The sequence below is a fragment of the Muntiacus reevesi genome, chromosome 1 (genome assembly GCF_963930625.1).
Source record: "Muntiacus reevesi chromosome 1, mMunRee1.1, whole genome shotgun sequence".
NCBI classification, from domain to species: Eukaryota; Metazoa; Chordata; class Mammalia; order Artiodactyla; family Cervidae; genus Muntiacus; species Muntiacus reevesi.
The window spans coordinates 201574071-201598629 of NC_089249.1; the positions used below are offsets into that span (position 1 = coordinate 201574071).

The following is a 24559-nucleotide window of genomic DNA, read 5'->3' on the forward strand; positions in this document are numbered from 1 at the left end:
TGCTCTGTTCAGATTTTTTTGGTCTTTTCTCCCTGTGTTTTATTTATTTATTTATATTCTTTTAAATTTAAGTATAATTTGATTTACAGTATTGTACAGTATTAGTTTATACATACAACATAGCCATTCAGTATCTTTGTAGGTTATCCTCCATTTACAGTTAATATTGGCTCTATTCCTATGCTGTACATTACATCCTTGTATCTTCTTTATTTTATACTTGGTAGTTTGTACTTCTTAGTCTTCTACTAGCCCTATCTTGGCCTCTCTCCCCATCAGTAACAACTAGTTTGTTCTCTATATCCATGAGTCTGTTTCTGATTTGTTATATGTATTCATTGGTTTTATTTTTAGATTCCACATGTAAATGATAATATATAATATTTGTCTTTTTCTGTATGACTTATTTCACTAGGCATAGTACCTTCCAGGTCCATCTGTGTTCTTTAAAATGGCAAAATTTCACTCCTTTTCGTGGTTGAGCCGTATTCCGTTGTGTGTATATGTGTGTGCACACACATTCACATACCACATCTTCTTTATTCATCTATTGGTTGACACTTAGTTGCTTCAGTATCTTGGCTATTGTATGTAAATAATAGTGCTATAAACATTGGTACATGTCTCTTTGAATTAGTGTTTTCATTTTCTTCAGATGTATACCTGGGAGTGGAATTGCTGGATCATATGGTAGCTCTATTTTTCTTTATTTGAGGAGCCTCTATATTGTTTTTCATAGTGAAAGTGAAAGTCACTCATTTGTGTCTGACTGTTTGCGACACCATGGGCTATATATACAGTCCATGGAATTCTCCAGGCCAGAATACTGGAGTGGATAGCTTTTCCCTTCTCCAGGGGATCTTCCCAACCCAGGGATCCAACCCAGGTCTCTTGCATTGCAGGCGGATTCTTTACCAGCTGATCCAAAAGGGAAGCCCAGGAATACTGGAGTGGGTCGCCTATCTCTTCTCCAGCGGATCTTCCTGACCCAGGAATTGAACCATGTTCTCTTGCATTGCAGCTGGATTTTTTACCAACTGAGCTATCTGGGAAGCCCTATGGTAGTTTTCCATAGTGGCTGCACTAATTTATATTCCCTTTCCTTCTAGGACTCTCTTATCCCCACATCCTTACCAACATTTGTTATTTGTGATCTTTCTGGTGGTAGGCATTCTGACAGAACTGAAGTAATGTTTAATTGTGGTTTGATGTGCATTTCTCTGCTGAATTAGTGATGTTATGCATCTTGTCATATGTCTATTGGCCACCTGTATATCTTCTTTGGAAAAATGTCTTACATGTCTTCTGTCCATTTTCTGAGTTTTAATTCTTTGATAATTAATTTTATAAGCTATTTATATATTTAGGATATTAAGTCCTTATCAGTCATATCATTTGTAAATATTTTCTCTCATTGAGCAGTTGATTTGTCCTTTTGTTTCTTAACCTTTAGGTGGTCATACAGAGTGAAGTAAGTTAGACAGAGAAGAAACATTGTATCACAACCCCTATAGGTGAAATCTCAAAAGAAATGATACAAATGAATTTACAAAACAGGAAGAGCCTTACTGACTTAGAGAATGAATTTATGGTTTGGGTGGGGGCAGGATGAGGGAAGGGATAGTTTCCGAGTTTGGGATGCACATGTACACTGTGTTTGAAATGAATAACCAGCAGGGGCCTACTGTATAGCACATGGACTCTGCTCAGTGTTATGTGGCAGCCTGGATGGGAGGGGAGTTTGGGAGAGAATGGATACATGTAATGTATGGCTGAACCCCTTCCCTGTTCACCAGAAACTATCACAGCATTGTTAATCAGCTATACTCCAATACAAAATAGAAGGTGTTTTTTCAACTCTTAATGTTTAATTAGGTCTCATTTGTTTTTGCTTTGGTTTTTGTTGCCTTAGGAGACAGGTACAAAAGAACTTTTACTTTGATTTACAGAGTGTTCTGTAGTCAGAGTGTTCTGCCTATATTCTCTTCTAGGAGTTTATGGTTTCAGGTTTTACATATAGGTCTTTAATCCATTTTGACTTTTCTTTGTATATGGTTTGAGGAAATGTTTTAATTTCATTCTTTCACGTATAGCTGTCCAGTTTTCCCAGCACAGCTTATTGCAGAGAGTGTCTTTTTCCCAATTGTATGTTCTTGCTCCCTTTGTCTTAGATTAATTGACTATAGGTGTATGGGTTTATTTTTGGGTTCTTTAACCCAAAAATTCCATTCTATTTCCTTGATCTATTGTGTCTTCTTTTGGAGCCAGTACCATACTGTTGGGCTTCCCTGGTGGCTCAGAGGTTAAAGCATCTGCCTGCAGTGTGGAAGATCTGGATTCAATCCCTGGGTTGGAAAGATCCCCTAGAGAAGGAAATGGCAACCCACTCCAGTATTTTTGCCTGGAGAATCCCATGGATGGAAGAGCCTGGAGGACTGCAGTACACAGGGTCGCGAAGAGTCAGACAGAACTGAGCAACTTCACTTTCACTTTCCTTTCACCGTACTGTTTTGAATATTGTTACTTTGTAGTATAGTTTTAAGTCAGGGAGCATGATACCTCAAGCTTTGTCTTCTTTCTCAAGATTGCTTTGGCTATTTAGGTTCTTTTGCAGTTCATATAAATTTTAGGATTATTTGTTCTAGTTCTTTGAAGAATGTCGTGGTTATTTTAATTGGGGACTGCATTAAATCTGTAGATCATTTTGGGTAGTATGGACATTTTAACAATATTAGTTCTTCCAGTCCATGAGCACAAAACATCTTTCCATTTCTTTTTATTGTCTTCAGTTTCCTTTATCAATGTGTTATGGTTTTGAATGTATAGGCCTTTCACCTCCTTGGTTAAGTTTATTCCTAGGTATTTTATTCTTTTCATGCAGTTTCAAATGTGATTGTTTATCCTGTTTTCTCTTTGTAGTAGTTCATTATTAGTATATAGAAAAGCAACAGGTTTCTATATGTTAATCTTGTATCTTGCAACTTTACTGAATTCATTTATTCTAATAGTTTTTTGGTGGAGTCTTTAGAGTTTTCTATATAAAGTATGATGCCATCTGCAGATAGTGACAGTTTTTCTTCTCTTCCAATTTAGTCTTATATATTTTTTTCTTGTCTGGTTGCTATGCCTAGGACTTCCAATACTATGTTAAATAGAAGGGCCAAGAGTGGGCATCTTTTTTCCCAAGTTTCCAAGGTACTGAAGCAGAAGTGCTGAAGGTTAGGTCTGAGCTGGTTCCATTTTCTCTAAGCATGTGTCCTCATCCCTCCCAACTTTGGCATTTTCACCCCGGAGCATAGCAGTGCTGAGGCACAAGGGGCCAGAGTGGGCAGACAGTGTGGGTCCAGGTGCATGCTGGGGCAGTCCCAGCACACTGGAGTTCCAGACGGCTTTAGACCTTCTGTCCCCACAAACGCCAGTAATGGTTGCCTTCACCCCATTCAGATGCATACTGGGTCTGAACTGACTCTGTCTGTCACAATGACTTGATCTACTTGGAAGTGTCAGCCTTTGCCCTAGTGGGGAGCTGTGCTGTGGAGCAAGAGGGGCTGAAATTGCCCCCAGCATGGGCCAGGGTACACTCTGGGACCGATGTAGGAAGCCAGCTGGAGTCCCTGACATTTTCCGTTGCTTTTTCCATTTTGTTTTGAGAGCAAGCAAGCAAGCATATCCATGCTCTTCACTGGCGGAGTCTAGATTTCTCACAGCACCCCCTGCTAGTCCCACTGGTCTTTTAGCCAGCCATGTGGACTTATCTTTCTGGTGTTGGATTCCAGGGCTAGGTTTCCCAATTTGTGGTTCGGGTCTTGACCTAATTGCTTCTCTTCCCTTCTTACCTGACTTCATGTGGATCTTTCTTTACAGCCTTGGTTGTATGAGCCTTTCTGCCAGTCTCCAGTTTGTTTTCAGTGAGAACTGTTCCCCATGTAGATATATTTTTGATGTGTTCATTGGGGGAGGTGAGTTCAGACTCCTCCTAATCTGCCATTTTGATCACCTTTCCCCATGGTTTTTTAAAAAATTATTTATTTTGCCTGCACTGGGTCTTTGTTGCTGCACTTGGGCTTTCTCTAGTTGTGGCGTGTGGGGCCTACTCTCTAGTTGTGGTGCATGGGCTTCTCATTTTGGTAGCTTCTCTTGTTGCAGAGCACTAGCTCTAGGGTACACAGGCTTCAGTAGTTGCAGCTCACAGGCTCTAAAGCATGAGCTCAGTAATTGTGGCTCAGTAGTTGCTCCATGGCATGTGGAATCTTCCAGGGCCAGGGATTGAACCCTTCTGCCTTGTTTTGGCAGGCAGATTCTTAATCACTACACCACCAGGGAAGTCCTGGAATTTTTTTAATACCCCTTCTTATATGGTTAATCTTTTCTATATTTTCCTGAACATGAGTATAGTTTTAATAAGTTTTTAAATGTCTTTTAAATTCTATTATGAATTCTATTATCTGATAATTACTGAGTTGATTTTGGTTGGTGTTTTTTTTTTTTCCCCTCATTATGGGTCATTTTTCCTGTTTCTTTGCATGCCTGATGATCTTTGATGGACTACCAGAGATTGTGAAGTTTACTTTCTTATGTGCTAGGTATTTTTTATTTCTTATAAATATTTTTCTGGGGCAGAGTTAAGTAATTTGGAAATTCTTTTGATCCTTTTGGGGCTGTTTTTTGAACTAGGCTGAGTAGCACCAGAGTAGCATTTAGTGAGGCATTGATTTTGCTGTAATACTGAATCCAAAGGCTCCTGAATATTCTACTAAATGTGTTCTGAATTATGAGATTTTTTCAGTCTCTGGTGGGAGTAGCAACTTTTCTGGTCCCAGTGTGAGTTTTGGGTATTGTTCCCTCTAATCCAGGAAATTTCAACCTCAGAACTATTGTTTTGGCCCAGAGAATTCTTTATTTTAAGGCTTTGTCTTGGGCATCACAGGATATTTAGCAGCATCTCTGGCTTATAGTCAGTGGATGCTAGGAGCACTTCCCCCTACCCCTTCAAAAATGTTGACAGCCCCAAATGTCTCCAGAAATAACTCTGTCACCCAAGGAGCAAAATCAGTCTTGATTGAGGACCACTACGTTAATTCCTTAAGGTGATTCTTTCTCTGAATTCAGAAATTTCTTCCTGTACTTGAAATGGTTGGTACTTAAGCTAAGAATCAAGTGAAACCCTCTGTAAGTTTGCAGCACATTCTTTTCTTGTGTGTAGTATGCACCTCCTCCATCCTGCTCTGCAGACTTCAGCTGCATTCTCCTCCCTGGTGGCCAGGTGATTCTCAAGACGTGCTTAGTCGCTTCAGTCATGTCTGACTCTTTGTGACCCTATGGATTGTAGCCTGCCAGGCCCCTCTCTCCATGGGTTTCTACAGGCAGGAATACTGGAGTGGGTTAACCTGCCTTCCTCCAAGGCATCTTCCCAAACCCAGGTCTCCCACATCACGGGCAGATTCTTTACCGCTCAGCCACTGGGAGCCCTCTTCTCAAGACACCACCAGGCATTTGTTTCCCCTTTCTCAATTGTCACTGTCTTTTTTCTTTTTTTTAAACTGATGTCTTTATCTCTTGAAAAATGTTGTTTTTTTTATTATGACTTTTTGTTGTTTTAGGTGGAAGGTAAGTCCAGCCCCTCTTTTTCCACCTTGAATGAAAGCTTAAGTCTCAACAGTTTGTATTTCACTTTGGAGGGGATGTCCTGGAATGCTCTTGACCACTGCACATCTAAAAACATTTAAGCTGCAGGTCTTTGAGCCCTCATAGACTTAATATCTCACTTTCTGGAGTTGAGTGTGTTCTCCAAGACTCCACAGTACCAGGTAACTCTTGCTTAGTTTCTTGTTGGTTCTGTCCAGTCAGCAAAATATGTAATGTGTCAGGTGGTCTGGATGTTTTCAGGTATATTATGACAGAAACTTGAGAAAGTTAAAACAGCCCTTAGGCAAAACTGTAAATTAATGCGATCCTACACAGTTGCTGTTTTTTGTACTTTTTACTTTAGTAACTGGAATGGAAAAGAATACATTGACCAAATCAACACCCGAAGCTTAATTAAACAGTTCCTTCAACAGTATTATGTTTGGGACTTGCAGCTGTGCCCAGGGCTAAAATTTGGTTACGTGTCTGGCAGTCTGTAGTCATTTTTCTGGCAGTCTGCTTTTTGCAGATTATGCATGGGAAGTACCATCACCCTGCATACTTAAAAATCTTTACTGGCGGCGTTAGTCTTTGCTTCTTTGCCCCTTTGGAAAAGCAATATTGTCTTTTACTTACTGTCTTGTTCTGGGGAATGGGGCAGTTTCAGAGGGCTTCCCAGGTGGTACTAGTGGTAAAGAACTCACCTGCCAGTGCAGGTAGACCTAAGAGACATAGGTCTGATCCCTGGTAGGGACGATCCCCTGGACGAGGGCTCGGCAGTGCACTCCAGTGTTCTTGCCTGGAGAATCCCACAGCCAGAGGAACCTGGTGGGCTGCAGTCCATAGGGTCTCGCACAGGGTTGTAAACGACTGAAGCGACTTCTTAGCATGCATGCACACAGAGGTTTCTACTTGACCTTTTCCACCATGACGGCTTTTACCACATAGGATCCTTTGTGAGGGTTATTCTAACTGCCAGTTATATAAATTTAGTTATAAACTTTGGGAGTGGAGAGAGACTATTAGGGTGGGTCTGCAGGCTCAGTGAGAGCTCACTGTGAACCAGACTTTTGCCAGTACTCTGCTTATTATCCCAACTCAGAAAGTTTTGGCTGGGAGGTTATTTCTTTTGCCCCACAGAACCTTGACTTTGATCATTCTCTTAGTTCCATTCAGCTGGTCTGGTCTCAGAAAGAATCACATATTTGGTACTTTGGTGCTGTTCCACTGGCCTTTTTCTTTCAGTGAGGCTATTTTGGGCTTATTCACAACGTTGGTGGTCTCAGGGTATTTGAATCTTAGAAGTTACACAACCTCATTTCTGCCACATTCTTTGGATCAGAACAAATTACAGGACCAAACCCAGATTCATAGGGAGGGTGCCTAGTTGTCAGTTTTGATGAGGGAGTGACAAAGTCTCATTGCAAAATAGCATATGGGATAAGATTTGTTATTGTAGCCCTCTTTGAAAGTACAGTTTATCATATCACTGCTCCATCTGCTGTCTTATAGAATTTTATAGACCTTATTTAGGTCTACAGACTAATTTGTTAGTTTCCTCTTTTAATCTGTTCATCTCTCTTTTTAAAAAGAAATACTTAAAAAAATCTTTTTCACTCTTATTTTGGTAAGGATTTAGCAGAGATATGTGTGGTCATGGTTAATTGGCAGTTGTAATCTTCGGAATCAGAGATTATTGCTTTTTTCCTTAGGACTTCTTGTTGTTGTCTTACTTGGGAAAAAAGCTGTCGTGTCTTTTTCTTTGTCATCTGATAATTCTTGGATAGTTACATATCAGTAAGAGGGAAGGTGGTGTTTGGGAGCAGTCTGCCTTGGTATAAAGACATTACTCCTTGTAAGAAAATAAGGAGGTACATTTTTTGTAAGGAATTTAAACTTCTTTGTAATCACTGTGCACTAGCATTCTGTGGTAAAATACTGTGTTCTGACGGGAATATTCCCTGCTTCCATACTTTTCTCTTGCTATACCATTGCTTTTAGCAGAGGTTATATTATACCTCTGTATTAACCTGGATTTATTAATATCTAATTATCTGAATGAGGGCTAGAGACACATTCCCCAGTTCTCTTAGAGAGGGAAAGAACATGACTGAGCAACTAACACTTCACTAATAACACTTTTATCGTGTGTGCATGCATGCATAGTTGTGTCCAACTCTTTGTGACCCCCATGGACTGTAGCCCACCAGGCTCCTCTGTCCATGGGATTTTCCAGGCAAGAATACTGGAGTGGGTTGCCATTTCCTATTCTAGGGGCTCCTCACCTGGGATTGGACGCACATCTCTTCCTTTTGCTGCATTTCCTGCGTTGGCAGGCAGGTTCTTGACCACTACTGCACCTGGTGAACCCCTTCAGTCTATTTGAAAGAGACTTTTTTTCTTTTTTAAGAAAATTATGTTTTAAGAGGAGTAAGGATAAACAGAGTCATCTTCACAGAGGGGATCAATTAGGATGCTTAAAGATCTGGAACCTGCAAATACTGAGACTGTTATCTGGAGGTAAAAAAAAAAGATTTAAGATGATGGGATAACTTTTCAAATGTTTGAGGGTCACTAAAGAAGAAAGATTACATGTGTTTCGAAGTGAAGTAGACCTTGGTATGAAATAATGAATTTTTGATTTCTGGCATTGTTTGTCAGCCATACTGAGGAGGGTTTCCTGCATGAGTTGAGGGAATTCTTCTCAACCTTTTCAGATCTGTTGTTTTTCAGAGATTTTTGTGACTCTTCCATGGTAACAATTGTGTCATAAGTGCTTGTTGCTTACAGAATTGTGGAATATCACTATATATATATATATATATATATGTATAGGACTTCCCTGGTGGCTCAGATGTTAAAGTGTCTACCTGTAATGTGGCAGACCTGGGTTTGATCCCTGGGTTGGGAAGATCTCCTGGGGAAGGAAATGGAAAGAGATGGCAACCCACTCCAGTACTCTTGCCTGGAAAATTCCATGGATGGAGGAGCCTGGTAGGCTACAGTCCATGGGGTTGCAAAGAGTCAGACACGACTGAGCAACTTCACTTTTCTTTCTATTATTATTTTTTGATTAAATATTTATTGAGCAGTTAGGGAAATGCAAAGGTGATTAAAACATGGTCAGAAGTGAGGCAGTTGCACAAATAATAGAAAGCAAAATATAAGGTTCACTGAATCACAGCCATCAGAGGAGTTTTAGGAGATCAAGAAATTGCTTCCAGCTTGGAAGGGGGCGTGGTTGGGTGGCCAATCAGGAAAGGGGATTGAGATTAAAATAGAAGACTTCAGTCTGGATTATTGCTGATACTCAGTTTAGACTATATTTGTCTTTGTTTTTCCTCTATCCCCATCTTTGGGTTTAATTTACCAGTACTGCCCAGGATTGTTCAGTGTGTGTTTTCTGTACTTGCTTGCATTTTTGCTTTAATGTCTTCTACAGAGCCAGCTCCTTTCAAGGTCTTGGGAGGTTTTTTCTCTCTTTTTTTGAAGGATTCTTGACCTTTTAATCTTGGTGTTGACGGTTTTGAGTCTTTTCCATTCTGGTTTAATTTTTGTGCATTTTGGGATGGAATATCTCATACAGATTTCTTTACTGGAGCTTTTTCTTCAGCTTCCTCATCAAAGTTGTCACCATCACCATCTTCATCATCATCTTCATTAGCAGCATACTTTACTTTTTTGTGGGGAACCTTACTACCACTTCCAGGGGCAGAACGCCTTCCAGATATACTTAGAGTTTCACATCCTCCTCCTCTTCATCTTCTGACTCTGCATCTTCCTCCACAGCTACTAAGTGCTGTCCACTAATAGGCACAGGCCCTGAACCACACTTCAACTGTACGACCACAGGTGGTGGTATTTCAAAGCCCCCAAGGGAAACATTTGACTGTACAGACATTTTCAAAGTTGCCAGTGTTACTTTAATTGGACTGCCTTCATGATTCATCGCCTCTTCTTCAGCAATGTGCAATCATCCTTTGCACCAGCCCCTAAACTGATCATTCTTAAAGATAACTGGTGCTCATTTTCATCATTATCCACCTTAAAGTGATAATCTTTGTCAACCTTTAGTTCACAACCAAAAAGATAGTTCTGGGCCTCAAGGGGCTGGTGTCTGTGGTTTGGAGGCATGCACTTAGATGGGAGAGAAGCCGGATGGAAATAAACAACTACTGTTGAGGAAAACAGCCTCACAGGCCAGAATCACACCAGGGAAAATATTTTTAGAAGTACAAGTTCCTAATCTAAAATCTTCTCTGTTTTACAGGACTTAAATACTATTTATTCTTATCTTCATGGAATGGAAATATTATCAAATCTCAGGGAACATCAGCTTCGGTAAGTGTGATGCTGTGCTTAAGAGCATGTGCTAAGAGGTTTATTCAAATCAGTTTGGATAGATAGTTGCAGGGGCCAAATCATTTAGGGGCTTTTTATAGGCTATGCATAGCAACTGGCCCTTCTTTTTTTTTTTTTTCAACTGGCCTTTCTTATTCCAGTTTTTCTTAGCCATGGGACCTTGAGCAAGTCTTAACATCTAAGCTATAGTTTAGTCTTCCTTAAAATAGGGATAAAAAGATTAACTTTGTTACAACATTTTGAGGATTAAATGAGAATATTTAAAGTAAAGTACAGTGCTCAGTCTGTGCTATCTAGAGAAAACAGAACTGTTTTCTTTCTGTACTTTGTATTGATATTTATTATATAAAATGCTTAAGATGGGCTTGGTATGATGTGGTATTATATTAAAGTGGAAGGAGCAAGACTCTTGATTGGTTATAAGCTTCTATGGACAGTACCCATGAACTTTGTGAACCTCATTTTTCTGTTCTATAAAATTAGTTCTCTCTCCTGCCACCTTGTATCATTGTGATTATGTTTGTAAAAGCACTTTTGAGTGCTATAAGTACTAACTGTTGTAACTTTGTATAAATTTTGATTAAACCCCTTTTCTTTCCTGTGGCCAGCTTAACCATCACTTTTCTGTCTGTTCTCTAAGTTTCCAGCTATGGATCAAATTGCTAAAATATGATTGTTTGGGATTTATTATTTTCTGTTTTCTGTGTAACATTATTCAGATGTTAGCATATGTCAAACAAGTGTATCAAGAAGAAAGAAGAAAATTGAAAACTAGAGTGTTAGTAATAGAGTATTTTTAAATGTAAGCAAATTTGTGTTTATTAAACAGATTTGTATGTGTGTGATGTTTATATTTTTAAACTCTAGTGAAAAATTTAATGGTAGATCTGATACCTTTCTGTTGTGGTAGCTGTTAACAATTATTAAAACAATTTAAGATAATTTAAAATTTTTTTACTTTTTAAAAAATATGTTAGATTGATGTCTGCAAGAGCACGTTATGAGAGATACAGTGGCAATCAAGTTCTTTTTTGGTAAGTATTTCCTGAATTAAGTTAATAATGTTTAAAGTTTGGGCTATTAGCAGGGGAATTCGTTTGATTATGAAAGTTTCTGTGGAAGAGATTGAAATACATTCCTGAACTGTGAAATATAACATACATAGAACTCAGGGAAGAAGTAAGTGCAATAAAGTTTAATAAACAAGATACATCTGTGTAACGACTATGCAGTGAATATATAGAACATACTAGCTTTTAAGAGGGCTCAGTCAGCTGTCTTGGAAAGATAGTCTAGCTCTGATGGCTGTCACCCTAGATTAGTTTTGTCTCTGAATTTCATATAAAAATTCACACAAAACCTTTTGGTCAGGCTTTATATACTTCACAGATGTCAATTCTTCCATGTTTTTGCATTCATTCTTTTTCAGTGCTTTATAGTATACAATTATGTGAAAAAAATAATTTGTTTATCTTTCCCACTACTAATAAATACTTGGGTTGTTTACAGTATTATTCCTATCATAACTAGTTCCTATGAATATTTTATTCATGTCTTTTTGTACCCTTATTTACTCATTCCTTTGGGGAATATTCTTAGGAATAAGCATTGGAAATACATGTGCTCATATTTAGGAGATTCTAGAATAGAATCTAAAATATACATTTCATTTTGTTATCTCATTGTGATTTTATTTTTTGTTTTCCTGCTTGATGATGAGTGATTTTCCTATTTTTATAGTCTATTTGGATAACTATTTTCTGAAATCTTGATTCATGTTTTTGACCATTTTTTAATTGGGCTATCTTATCAATTTGTATAAAATTTTTATGAATGCTCTAAGTCCTTTGCTGGGTGCATAAGTTCTAAATATCTTCTCCCACTGTGTGACTTGCTTTTTTATTCTATTCATGGCATCTTCTGAAGAAAAGAGATTCTAACTTTCTGTTTTTTCCCTTGTGATTAGTGCATCTCATGTCCTATTTAAAAAAAAAAAATCTTCACCATCCTCAGATTATGAAGATAATTCTTCTCTGTTTCTCTTCCATAGTTTTTGGAAACAGGGACCTCTCTTTATTTTATGTGTGCAGCTGATATGTTGTTGTTCAGTCGCTAAGTCGTATCCAACTCTGCATCCCCATGGACTGCAGCACCCTGGGCTCCTCTGTCCCCCACTGTCTTCTGGAGTTTGTTCAAATTCATGTCCATGACATGATCTATCTAAGGCTATCTAACCATCTCATCTAATGCCACGCCCTTCTCCTTTTGCCTTTGGTCTTTCCCAGCATCTGGGTCTTTCCCAGTGAGTTGGCTGTTCGCATCAGGTGGCCAAAGTATTGGAACTTTATCATAAGTCTATCCAGTGAATATTGAGGGTTGATCTCTTTTAGGATTGACTGGTTTGATCTCCTTGCAGTCCAAGGGACTGTCAGGAGTCTTCTCCAGCAGTACCAAGTCAAAAGCATCAATTCTTCAGCGCTCAGTCTTCTTTATGGTCCAGCTCTCACGTCCGTATATGACTACTGGAAAAATCATCTTTGACTCTATGGATCTTTGTCAGCAAAGGGATGTCTCTGCTTTTTAATATGCTGTCTAGGTTTGTCATGGCTTTCCTGACAAGGAGCAAGGGTCTTTTAATTTCATGACTATAGTCATGGTCTACAGTGATCTTGGAGCCCAAGAAAATAAAGTCTGTCACTGCTTTGTCTTTTCCTCTTCTGTTTGCCATGAAGTGATGGGACTGGATGCCATCATCTTAGTTTTTTGAATGTTGAGTTTTAAGGCAGCTTTTTCACTCCCTCTTTTCACCCTCAACAATAGGCTCTTTAGTTCCTCTTCACTTCCTGACATTAGCGTGGTTTCAGCATATCCGAGGTTGTTGATAATGTCTCCTGGCTATCTTGATTCCAGCTTGTGACAGTCTTGATTCTAGTTTGTGATTCCTCCAGCCTGTCATTTCTAGTGATGTACTCTGCATATGAGTTAAATAAGCAGAGTGACAATATATGACCTTCTCATACTCCTTTCCCAGTTTTGAACCAGTCCTTTGTTCCATGTCCAGTTCTAACTGTTGCTTCTTGACCTGCATACAGGTTTCTCAGGAGACAGGCAAGACAGTCTGATACTCCCATCTCTTTAAGAATTTTCCACAATTTGTTGTGACCCACACAGTCAAAGCCTTTAGCGTAGTCAGTGAAGTAGAAATAGATGTTTTTCTGGAATTCCTTTGCTTTCTCTGTGGTCTAGCAAATGTTGACAGTTTCTTTCTGGTTCCTCTGCCTTTTCTGGTATTGACTACAGTGTTTCATTGCACATTGCATTCATCATTTTTTCTAAGTATTTTCTGGATTCATATGGATTTTTATAGCTTTATTTGTTCAGTTGTTGATTCATTAACTTATTAGTAAATGCTTATTTGTATTAATGCTTAGGCTGGTATAGAATGGTGGAAAGACTCAAGATTTGTCCTTATGAGTTTAACTTGTAATGGAGGAGAAAAGGTTCATTAAAATAGCTACACATATATAAGAGCTATCAAGGAAAAGTATAGATTTATAGATAAATGGAACAGAATTGAAAGCCCAGAAATAAATAATCTCTGCCTTTTTTAAAAATGAACCTCTAACTACGTAGCTAAGCTATATGCACACGGTGTGGGTATAACACAACTGAGTATTAAAAAGGAACCACTAGTGAACAGTTTATTTTTGATGAAGGTACTAAAGCATTTCAGTTGGGAAAACATAGTTTTTTCAATAAATGGTGCGGAGTATTTACATACAAAAAGTTAATCTGAGAAAGCACTTTAAACCCAGTAGAATAGCTCCAGTTGCAGGGGTTCAAAATGAGTAAAGGGGATCACCTGTATGGTAATGGGTGGAAAGTAAACTTATGATGGTGGGCATGCTATAGGATATACAGAAGTAGAAACACATATGACACATGGTGCTATAAACCAATGTTACTTTGATTAAAAACAAATGTTGAAAAATAGCTATAGTCAAAAAAGGTAGACTAACAAGTGTTGAATAGGATTTGTTGACACCTGGGATTGTCACATATTTGTGGTACGGATATAAATAGAGCCACTTTAGGAAATGATTTGGCAGTTTCTTAAAGTTTTATGATGTAACCCAGTAATTCTGCTTTTATATATTTACCAAGGAAATATGAAAACGTGCATACAGAGACGGTACACAGATGTTCTTTCTTAGTAGCACTATCCATAGTCTCCTAAAACTGGAAATTATCCAGTGAATGGGTATATAAAATGCTCTGCATCTGGTTAGTGGAATACTATTTGTCATTAAAAGGGAATAAAGTCGTGCTACATACTACAGCATGGACAAATCTCAGACATATTATGCTAAGTGGAAGGTGTAAGTTAGAAGCATCACATATTACATGATTCTATTTACATGAACTGTCAAAAACAGAAATCTGTAGAGACAGAGCAGATTATTGTTTACCTGGGGCAGGGATAGACTGCCAACACGGCATGAAAGTTCTCTTTGTGGTGATGTTGGCACAGTCCTTTTCAACTTCATAAAAATCATTGAATCGTATACTTAAAATGACGAATTTATGGTTTGTAGATTATACCTCAGTTAAACTGTTTGAAAATTAATATTAAGAATTATCCAAATCTATATCTGACTAATCATAAACCAAAGAATTTTTAGAAAAATGAATGTGTAAATTAAAGAGTTTAAATTCAGAGATTATTGGAAGCAGAGAAAAGGATGCATATAGTTGACCTTAACTGGGAAGCAGCGTGATAGAAAAAGTGAAAATAAACTCCTGTGCTGAGTGCCACCAGCAGAGAGGAGAAAATGGGAAGAGAGAGGTCTGGAGAGAGGTAGGTGGAGGCCACCTTAGTAGTTTTTGTTCTTTATTTTAGGATCATTGTGAAGCTTTGAAGGAGTAAAATCTAACAAGATTATGTATGGCACTCTTTGCTAGGCTAGGTTATTCTTAGATTTATTCGCTTGCAAAAAGAAAGGAGACAGGTGGACCCATGTTAGAAAGACTTCCACTTTCCTTATGTTTACTCATCAGATACATTGCCAAACTGTGCTCTTAAGAGTTGGAGAAGGAAATGGCAGCCCACTCCAGTACCCTTGCCTGGAGAATCTCGTGGACAGAGACGCCTGGTGGGCTGCTGTCTTTGGGGTCGCACAGAGTCAGATATGACTGAAGCGACTTAGCCTGCATGCATGCATTGGAGAAGGAAATGGCAGCCCACTCCAGTGCTCTTGTCTGGAGAATCCCAGGGACGGGGGAGCCTGGTGGGCTGCTGTCCATGGGTCGCACAGAGTTGGACACGACTGAAGCGACTTAGCAGCAGCAGCAGCCCCTCTAAGAGTGGAGTTCTCTGCAAAGTCTGAACGTTTTCTGATTCATGAGCTGGCATGGCCCTCTTGGTGTTAGGAGTGAACATCAGGATTTTTCTTGTATTTATAGTAGAATTTACTGACAATTCTGTGACTGTTTCAGTAAAGTGAGATAACAATTGGAGACTTGTGGTAGCATTTAATTGTAACTTTCTTCTGTGTTGATTTTGGGCAAATTTTTCTTTTATTGATTTTAATTCCTTTTTGACTGTATGAAAGTCATATTTCAAAAGAATTAGAAGGAATTTCCAAACAAAGAACTTTAAGTAGGAGATTTTCAGCCATTTGTATTTTCCCTCAGTTAAGACAGAGGGGGAGGGATTTTAAGAACTTTAAAATATCTTCTGGAAAAAATAAAAAAATAAATAAATAAAATATCTTCTGGAAAGTTGATGTTAATTTTTCCTTCTCATGGTAAGCAGTAGGATTTATTTGGAAAGCTCACCCTGGGTGTTGTGTAGAATGGTTTGGATGCTTAGATTTCTGAACAATGGATGGTATTATTCACTGAGAACAGAGAACCCTAGGAAAAAATCAAGCTTGAGGGAAATGATAGGTAGATTTTGAACATGTTGAGGTTGAGTTGTGTGTCATATATGCAAGTTGACCTGTCAATAGCCAGATAGATATACAGTTCTCCAGCTCAGAGGGAATGTTTCTTTTATATAAAATTGGAATTGTCTACATATTGGAATTAATTGAAGTTATAGGTATGGTAAATTAAAAATATATGAGAGACTAAATGATTAGATTGTGAACTTAACATCTAACGGTATTCTGGGTTTCCATTGGTGATTTTATTGAGCTAAAACTGATGATGGACTCAAGTCATCTGATATTTTTTATCCTTCAAAAACACATAAAATGAGAGGGTGGGTAGACTTATTTTTTTATGTCAGAATAGAATTTAAGTGAAAGAAGTAAATCATTATGACCTATATTATAGTTGAACATGAAGATGAAACATTGATAAATGTGAATTCCAAACAGTACTGTCCTTAATATACATTAAACTTATCAGAGATAGAACTTTTTAATATGTACATCTAGTACAATATTTGAGTTGATCTTCATCAAATGTGGTGACCCAGTACACAAAAATGAGGAATGGGAAGTTACTGATATGTTAATAATGAAGAACCAAAAAAATGTATTTCTGAAACCTGTATCTTAGAATAGTTATTATGTAAGATGTGAACACGGTCTATGTGAAACCTTCGGCGACAAGTGAAATTTCCAAGGAATTAACTCCTTATAATAATACTTGCATTTTTTCATGTTTTGTATTTTGTATTGAATTCATAGATACATGTGAATATGTACATTTATTTACATATCTATTTATTCATTTAAACAGTTCAGAGACTATTGCCAGATGTTGGTATATCCTGCTTTCTGGATCTGTGCTTATGAAAGACTCCATGGTTTTGCCTCCTTGCAGGTATGTTTACATTTGCTGCTTACTGTATTTGATAGGCAAAGTTTACAAGTGTTTTATTTCTTATGTTAAACTATTTTATGTAGAATATGTATTTTCTCTTAGTAGATGATACATTTTATAAATGTCTTTGCTTTTTGATACTACGCGAAGTACTTGGCAGGAATCAACTGATATTTCATATTTCTGGGGTATGTTGTTGTTCAGTGGCTTAGTCGTGTCTGACTCTTTGTGACCCCATGGACTGTAGCACGCCAGCTTCCCTGTCCTTCACCATCTCCCTCCCGGAGCTTGCTCAAATTCATGTTCATTGAGTCAGTGATGCCATACAACCATCTCATCCCCTTCTCCTCCTGCCTTCAATCTTTCCGAGCATTAGAGTCTTTTCCAACGAGTCGGCTCTTCACGTCAGGCGGCCAAAATACTGGGGCTTCAGCCTGAGTCCTTTCCATGAATATTTTGGATTGATTCCCTATCAGATTGACTGGTTTGATTTCCTTGCTGTCCATGGGACTCTCAAGTCTTCTCCAGTACCACAGTTCAAAAGCATCAATTCTTCAGCACTCAGCCTTCTTTATGGTCCAACTCTCACATCCATACATGACTACTGGAAAAACCATAACTTTGACTAGATGGACCTTTGTTGGCAAAGTAATGTCTCTGCTTTCTAATATGCTGTCTAGGTTTGTCATAGCTTTTCTTCCAAAGAGCAACCATCTTTTAATTTCATGGCTGCAGTCACCATCTGCAGTGATTTTGGAGCCCAAGAAAAGAAAGTCTGTTATTGTCTCCATTGTTTCCCCATCTATTTTCCATGAAGTGATGGGACCAATTGCCATGAATTTGTTTTGTGAATGTTGAATTTTAAGCCAGCTCTTTCACTCTCCCCTTTCACCTGCATCTGGGGTGTAATCTTTAGTTCATCCCGTGACATACTATTGTACTCTTATTTGAAATTTCATATCATTTATCTGATGTTTCATGGATTCATTACTCTTAGTTATAGGGAGGCAGTATACCCTTATAGTTAAGAAATCAGCTTTTAGACTAACGGGAATTTGGCTAGTATCCTGATTCTGTCACTTACTAGATGTTTGACTCTGGGCAAATTTTAGTTTTCCTGTGTAAATGAGTTTAATAATAGTAACCACTTATGTGTGTTATGAGGTTATAGCAAGCTACTACTCATACTTCTCAATGGAAATTTGTACAACTGGATATTTTAGAGCCTAGACTGCTTGAGTTCATCTCTTTGCTTTACTGTTTCTTGGGTTAATTACTTAATCGTCCTGTGGCTCAGTTTCCTCACTTGTAAAATAGGAACAATAATAGGATGTATTTCATAAGCCAGTTTTGGGAAATAAGTGAGTTTACATATATATAGCTCTTAGAACAGTGCTTGGCTTTTATAAGTAATTCTTAATTATCACCATCAGAATTATTATGTAAAAGAAGAGTCGTTGGCAAGATGATTAGATATAATATTCTTAGAGAATGTGGTCTGTTAGTTAAGATTTGAGGGCCTGAAATTATAATTTGGTGACATAAAAAACAACTTTTTGGTGACTTTTCCTCTAAATGTTTTTTCCAGTAATGTTGAAAAGAGACTTTTAGGCTTTTAAGGTAGGACTTCTAACTGCAGCTCAATTAATTTAGTTTTAAAAATATTTTAAGTATCAAGGTACATTCTATTTGATAGTACGGAACATCTCAGTTGGGAGGTGGGAGGCCATTTTTAAAGCTGTGTCTTTAGTCTTGAAACTTTATCATCAATATTTGGTTAAATGAAATATGTGCTTCTTGGCTAGTAGTATAAAACATATTGTTGAGAGTTTTTACAAATAAAATACATAATAATTCTTGCTTATTTAAGCCTTTTGGCTATTATTCCTTTCCCCTATATTTCTGAAAGACACTTGAGTGCTTTGTAGTGAGTGAATTAGTTCCTGAAACAGAATAAACTTGGTTAATGTGGATTACAGTTCTATTTTAGGATTATTAGTATTGTTCTTTTGAATATTTTATCACTCTTCTGCTGTTAATGAGAGTTAAGAATTTGTTGTAATCACTTTATGAAGCCATTAATCAGCCACAGTGATTCACTGTTAGTTTGTAATCAAGACAATGAAGTTTGTTTTAAATGGATAGTATGACGTTTTGTTTTTTGTTAGTGTTTTGTTTTTTTTGTTTGTTTGTTTGTTTTGGCTGTACCACTTGGCCCATGGGATATTAGTTCCCCGACCAGGTATTGAGCTTGGGCCCATGGCAATGAAAGCTCCGAATCCTAATCAGGGGACCACCAGGGAACTCCCAATAATATGAGATTTTTAAAACAAAGTCGTGGTATGCTTTAATGTAACCATCATAAACTTCACAGCAAAGATGATTATAGAAGTGTATTTAATTGTCATTTAGAGAACAGTTCCTGGGTAGGAGATTGATATTTTGTGTTTGAGAGGTTATTGGAGGGTGACTGTTAGGATTAAATGAGTCAATACAAATAAAATACCTAAATTAATATTTAGCATAAATAAGTTGCTAAGTTGTGTCTGACTCTTTGCAACCCCATGGACTGCAGCATGCCAGGCTTCCCTGTCTATCATCAAATCCTGGAGCTTGCTCAAACTCATGTCCATTGAGTCGGTGATGCCATCCAACCATCTTGTTCTCTGTTGTCCCATTCTCCTCCTCCTTTCAATCTTTCCCGGCATCAGGGTCTTTCCTAAATGAGTCAGTTCTTCCCATCAGGTGGCCCAAGTACTAGGGCTTCAGCCTCAGTCCTTCAAGTGAATATTCAGGACTGATTTCCTCTAGGATGGACTGATTTGATCTCCTTGCAATCCAAGGGACTCTCAAGAGTCTTCTTTAACACCATAGTTCAAAAGCATCAATTTTTCGGCACTGCACTTTCTTTATGGTCCAACTCTCACATCCATACATGACTACTGGAAAAACCATAACTTTGACTAGACAGACCTTTTTGGCAAAGTAATGTCTCTGCTTTCTAATATGCTGTCTAGGTTTGTCATAGCTTTTCTTCCAAAGAGCAAGCATCTTTTAATTTCATGGCTGCAGTCACCATCTGCAGTGATTTTGGAGCCCAAGAAAAGAAAGTCGGTCACTGTTTCCACTGTTTCCCCTTCTGTTTGCCATGAAGTGATGGGACTGGATGCCATGATCTTAGTTTTGTGAATGTTGAGTTTTAAGCCAGCTTTTTCACTCTCCTCTTTCACTTTCATCAAGAGGCTCTCTAGTTCCTCTTCACTTTGTACCATAAGGGTAGTGTCATCTGCATATATGAGGTTATTGATGTCCTGGCAATCTCGATTACAGCTTGTGCTTCATCCAGCCCAGCATTTCTCAGGATGTACTCTGCATATAAGTTAAACAAACAGGGTGACAATATGCAGCCTTGGTGTTCTCCTTTTCCCAAGTTGGAACCAGTTTGTTCCATGTCCAATTCTAAGTGTTGCTTCTTGACCTGCATACAAATGTCTTAGGAGGCAGGTAAGGTGGTCTGGTATTCCCACCTCTTTAAGAATTTTCCACGGTTTGTTTTGATCCACAGTCAAAGGCTTTGATGTAGTCAGTAAAGCAGAAGTAGATGTTTTTCTGGAACTCTCTTGTTTTCTCTATGATCTGAGAGATGTTGGCAATTTGACCTCTGGTTCCTCTGCGTTTTCTAAATCTAGCTTGAATATCTGGAAGTTCTCGGTTCACATACTGTTGAAGCCTGGCCTGGAGAATTTTGAGCATCACTAGTGTTTGAGATGAGTGTAATTGTGTGGTAGTTTGAACATTCTTTGTCGTTGCCTTTTTTTTGGATTGGAATGAAAACTGACCTTTTCCAGTCCTGTGGGCCCTGCTGAGTTTTCCAAATTTGCTGGCATATTGAGTGCTGCACTGTAACAGCATCATCTTTGAGGATTTGAAATAGCTCAGCTGGCATCCCATCACCTCCACTAGCTTTGTTCACAGTGATGCTTCCTAAGGCTCACTTGACTGCATTCTAGAATGTCTTGCTCTAGGTGAGTGATCACACCATCGTGGTTATGTTGATCATTAAGATCGTTTTTGTATAGTTCTTCTGTGTATTCTTGCCACATATTCTTAATATCTTCTGCCACATACTGTTTGTCCTTTATTGTGCCCGTCTCTGCATGAAATGTTCCCTTGTTATATCTAATTTTCTTGAAGAGATCTCTAGTCTTTCCCATTCTATTGTTTTCCTCTATTTCTTTGCCCTGATCACTGAGGAAGGCTTTTTTATGTCTCCTTGCTATTCTTCGGAACTCTGCATTCAAATGGGTATAACTTTCCTTTTCTCCTTTGCCTTTCTCTTCTCTTTTCTCAGCTATTTGTAAGGCCTCCTCAGACAACCATTTTATGTTTTTGCATTTCTTTTTCTCCTGTCGATGGTTGTTCAGCATCCAGTTGCAACTTTGAGGTTCTTGCAGAAGATGAACACACGACCTTCTACTCTGCCATCTTATGATTTAGATGATTTAGAATATATTAAACATCAAATAATTTTTGACTTCTCTTAATATTTTAATGGCATTGAGATGTCATCATTATGATAATCAATAGAATATAGCACTAGCTAATAGGAATAATAGTATTGTTTGTAAAAATATAGACTATTTCTTGAGATATTAAGGTATCTGTTACTCCTTTATCAGTGAATAGACAGAAACCACATGGTAATTTGAACAGGGACCCTTTAACAAATTATTAATTTTCAAGAAATTAGGTCCTATGAAGGATAAAGGTGCTAAGGGAGAGTACCCAAGGAAGGAATAAATTTGAAAGGGGAGCCCTCTCCCCAAAGCTGAAATTCAGAACTTTTGTTGGTGAATATGTTGTAGCCCAGTAGCTAATGGCAAAGTTCACTTGGTTGCTCTGGGCCAGAGCTGTCCATGGTTATTGGGTCAAGGCTGTCAGGGAGAGAAAGTCTGACTAGGACTGGTACACAGTATAGTCCTCCCCAGCCCCCAGCCCACTCAGGGTGCAGATGGGTCCTGAGACTGGATATAGGACCTCCCTTTGCCTTACACACATGTACCCTGCCACGTGGTAGGAAAGTATTCCCAGTTTACTTGTACTAGCCCTCTTTACTGACAAAGCTTTGATATTAACAGCCAGCCAAAGGAGAATCTTGATTAAATCCAGATCCTTTATTATAAAGTAAATTTGAAACTGAGAGCAAATACATGTGAACTTGAGAGGCAATAAATAAATGTTACAGTGCAGTGCTTTCCAACCTTTTTGGCACCAGGGACAGATTTTGTGCAAGGCAGTTTTTCCACAGACCAAAGTGGAGAAGGTGGTTTCAGGATGATTCAAGCATATTACATTTATTGTGCACTTTGTTTCTATTTTTACATCAGTTCCACCTGACATCATCAGGCATTAGCTGCCAGAGGTTAGGGACCCCTGGTACAGTCGACTCCCTTGGTTACTCAATTTTCATATGAATGCTTCTGAACACATCTGAGCTTCTATCCAGTTCTCTTTCCATTTAACAAGATGCAGCTATCCTTCATATAAGTAAACAAATTCTTACCATCTCCCTGAAACAAGGGGATGCACAGTCCTAATCATCAGTACTCACTGTATTAGTTACACTTTTCATCACAGTGCCTCTGAATATTAACTCCAGACTACCTTGTAAAGTTCACTTCCAACAATTTATATGTAAAATGGTTATGGGGAAGAGAGGGAAGAAGAAAATGGTTAACATTTATTCAACTCCAGACCAAGTATACAACATATATCATTGGTCACAGATCTGTACTTGATCTTGCTTCCTCTTTTTACCACCCATTCAGTACTTCTGCCTTCAACCAGAATTTCAGCTGTTCTGGGTTTTTTACCTGATGATGGGCACAAAACCTTCATTTCTTAAGGGTCCTTAATTATCCTATGTTTGGTTCTTCCCTGCCCACCCACCCACTTCCCCCAGGCCACCCCCCCACCCCCCCACCCTTCCCCCCCGCCCCCCGCCCCCCGCCACTTGGGGTTGCTGTTAAGTTTTCCATTAACTTTAATGGTGGACTTGAAAGCTCTGCATTGAGTTCAAAAGAACCTCTTGGGCTTCAGATGTAGTTCTCCTGGCCTCCATTTTATGCAGAAACTGTTTCTCCTTGGTGATTGTAATCAATCACTCAGGCCAGTAGAATAAACTCTTTCTGCCTTTCGGTTCAATGGCCAGGTGGAAGTCATTAATTCAGTGGAACCGTTGCTGTGTTTCCTGCTAGAAATAATCTAGCAGGTCTAAGACTCAAAACCAGCAGAGCTCAAAGTTTTAGGAAGAGGAAGTACAAATTCTGTGAATGAGTTATTAAGTAAAACAGTGAGAAGAACCACTCTTCCTTCCATGCCTTGAAGATTTAATCCATGTATTCTGCCTGTTGGGGCAGACAGAAATTATTGCTGTGCTTCTGCAAAATGAGTACCTTCGTTGAAAATGATGCTATCTATAGTGCTGAGGCTATAGATGGCATTTTGTGAGCCTGTGGATAGTGCTTCTGGCAGAAGCATTGTGGATGGCAAAAGCCAGTCATGTCCAGAATATGTGTCTGTTCCAATGAGGACAAATACATTCCTCCTCCATGATAGAAAAGGTCCAGTGTAAATAATCTGCATTCAGCCTTGAACAGTGCTGGGAAGTCCCTTGTTAACAGCAGTCTGGGTAGTACATCCACCCCATGGGTGAGACTTCCAATTGCAGTTTTGGGGGCTTCGACTTACAATCTCAGGCCGCAAACTGGTATCGTTATCAGTTTAAAAGCAAAACTGCTGCTCTGCTTTTACTTTAACCTTGTTACGGGCTGTTTGTTTAATCTTATGAGTCACAGGATTTACATTCCCCAGGGGTGTTGGCCAGACTTCCAGGGGCTTAAGAACTCCAAAGTCCACGCCCTTTCTTACCTAAAGTGCCACCTGACTGGCTGTGCTTGTGGGCAGGCGCAGAATGTGCGCAGTGTCCAGGAAGGTCAGAAGCAGGTCGGAGGTCTGCTCTGTTCCTTCTGAACAAGACTTCCTCCATTTTAATTTCCTTAACTAATGGCCTCAGGGTTGTTTAGGCTGAAGAACATAGAAATAAGCAAAGTAACATGAGCAGATTCCTTAATTCTATAAGTCAAATAACAATTCCAGAGAGTCAGTAGAAATAAAGTGATCAGAGAAACAAGTAATGGGTTAAACAATGCAGAAAACAATTCTTGAGCAGTAGAGGATTTAGTAAAGAAAAAGTCCGACCATGAATGAGATGTATATTTTTGTGCATCAATTCCTACATCCATTAACTTATTGATAGCAATAGTAGTAAGAACAGAATGTTCTATCAAGGTATGATTATGTATATCTGTGAAATTTTGTAACTTTGGTTCCTTGCAAAATCTTACATAGTGGTTCTAAGAGAAAGCTAATATTGGGAACAGAAAGAGTAGGGAATAACCTTTGAATCCATAATACTTGAATTCTCATGAGGGGAAAGTAGTAGATGGTCGTCTTCCAATATAAATGGTCAGCTTGTGTTAGGCATCTGGAAACGGGGGTTGCTAACTGATACGTAGGAGAAGTTTCTACCTCATTGATTACAGTACATGCAATAGGGGCTATTTCAAAAACCGTAGGATTTAGGGAAGATAATCCATTCACAATAGTTGATGGAGTTCTCCTATAATTAGGGTTCCCAAACGCAAGATGTTGATCCACATAGCAATCCCTTGCTAGC

At 38.6% G+C, this 24559-nt stretch overlaps 1 protein-coding gene and 1 pseudogene across 6 annotated transcripts in view; one reads left to right on the plus strand and one right to left on the minus strand.

Moving 5' to 3' along the window:
* Nucleotides 1-24559, plus strand: part of RAPGEF6 (Rap guanine nucleotide exchange factor 6) — a 234471-nt gene that overhangs the window by 22980 nt on the left and 186932 nt on the right. For 5 of the 6 annotated variants that reach the window (XM_065918156.1, XM_065918157.1, XM_065918160.1 and 2 more), the window contains exons 2-4: nt 9896-9966; nt 10965-11021; nt 16738-16821. In XM_065918156.1, coding sequence (XP_065774228.1) covers nt 9896-9966; nt 10965-11021; nt 16738-16821 — 212 coding nt within the window. Of the gene's footprint in view, nt 1-9895; nt 9967-10964; nt 11022-16737; nt 16822-24559 lie in introns of those variants that run through there. The other variant, XM_065918159.1, reaches the window with a different exon arrangement.
* Nucleotides 9015-9759, minus strand: LOC136156209 (nucleophosmin-like; annotated as a pseudogene).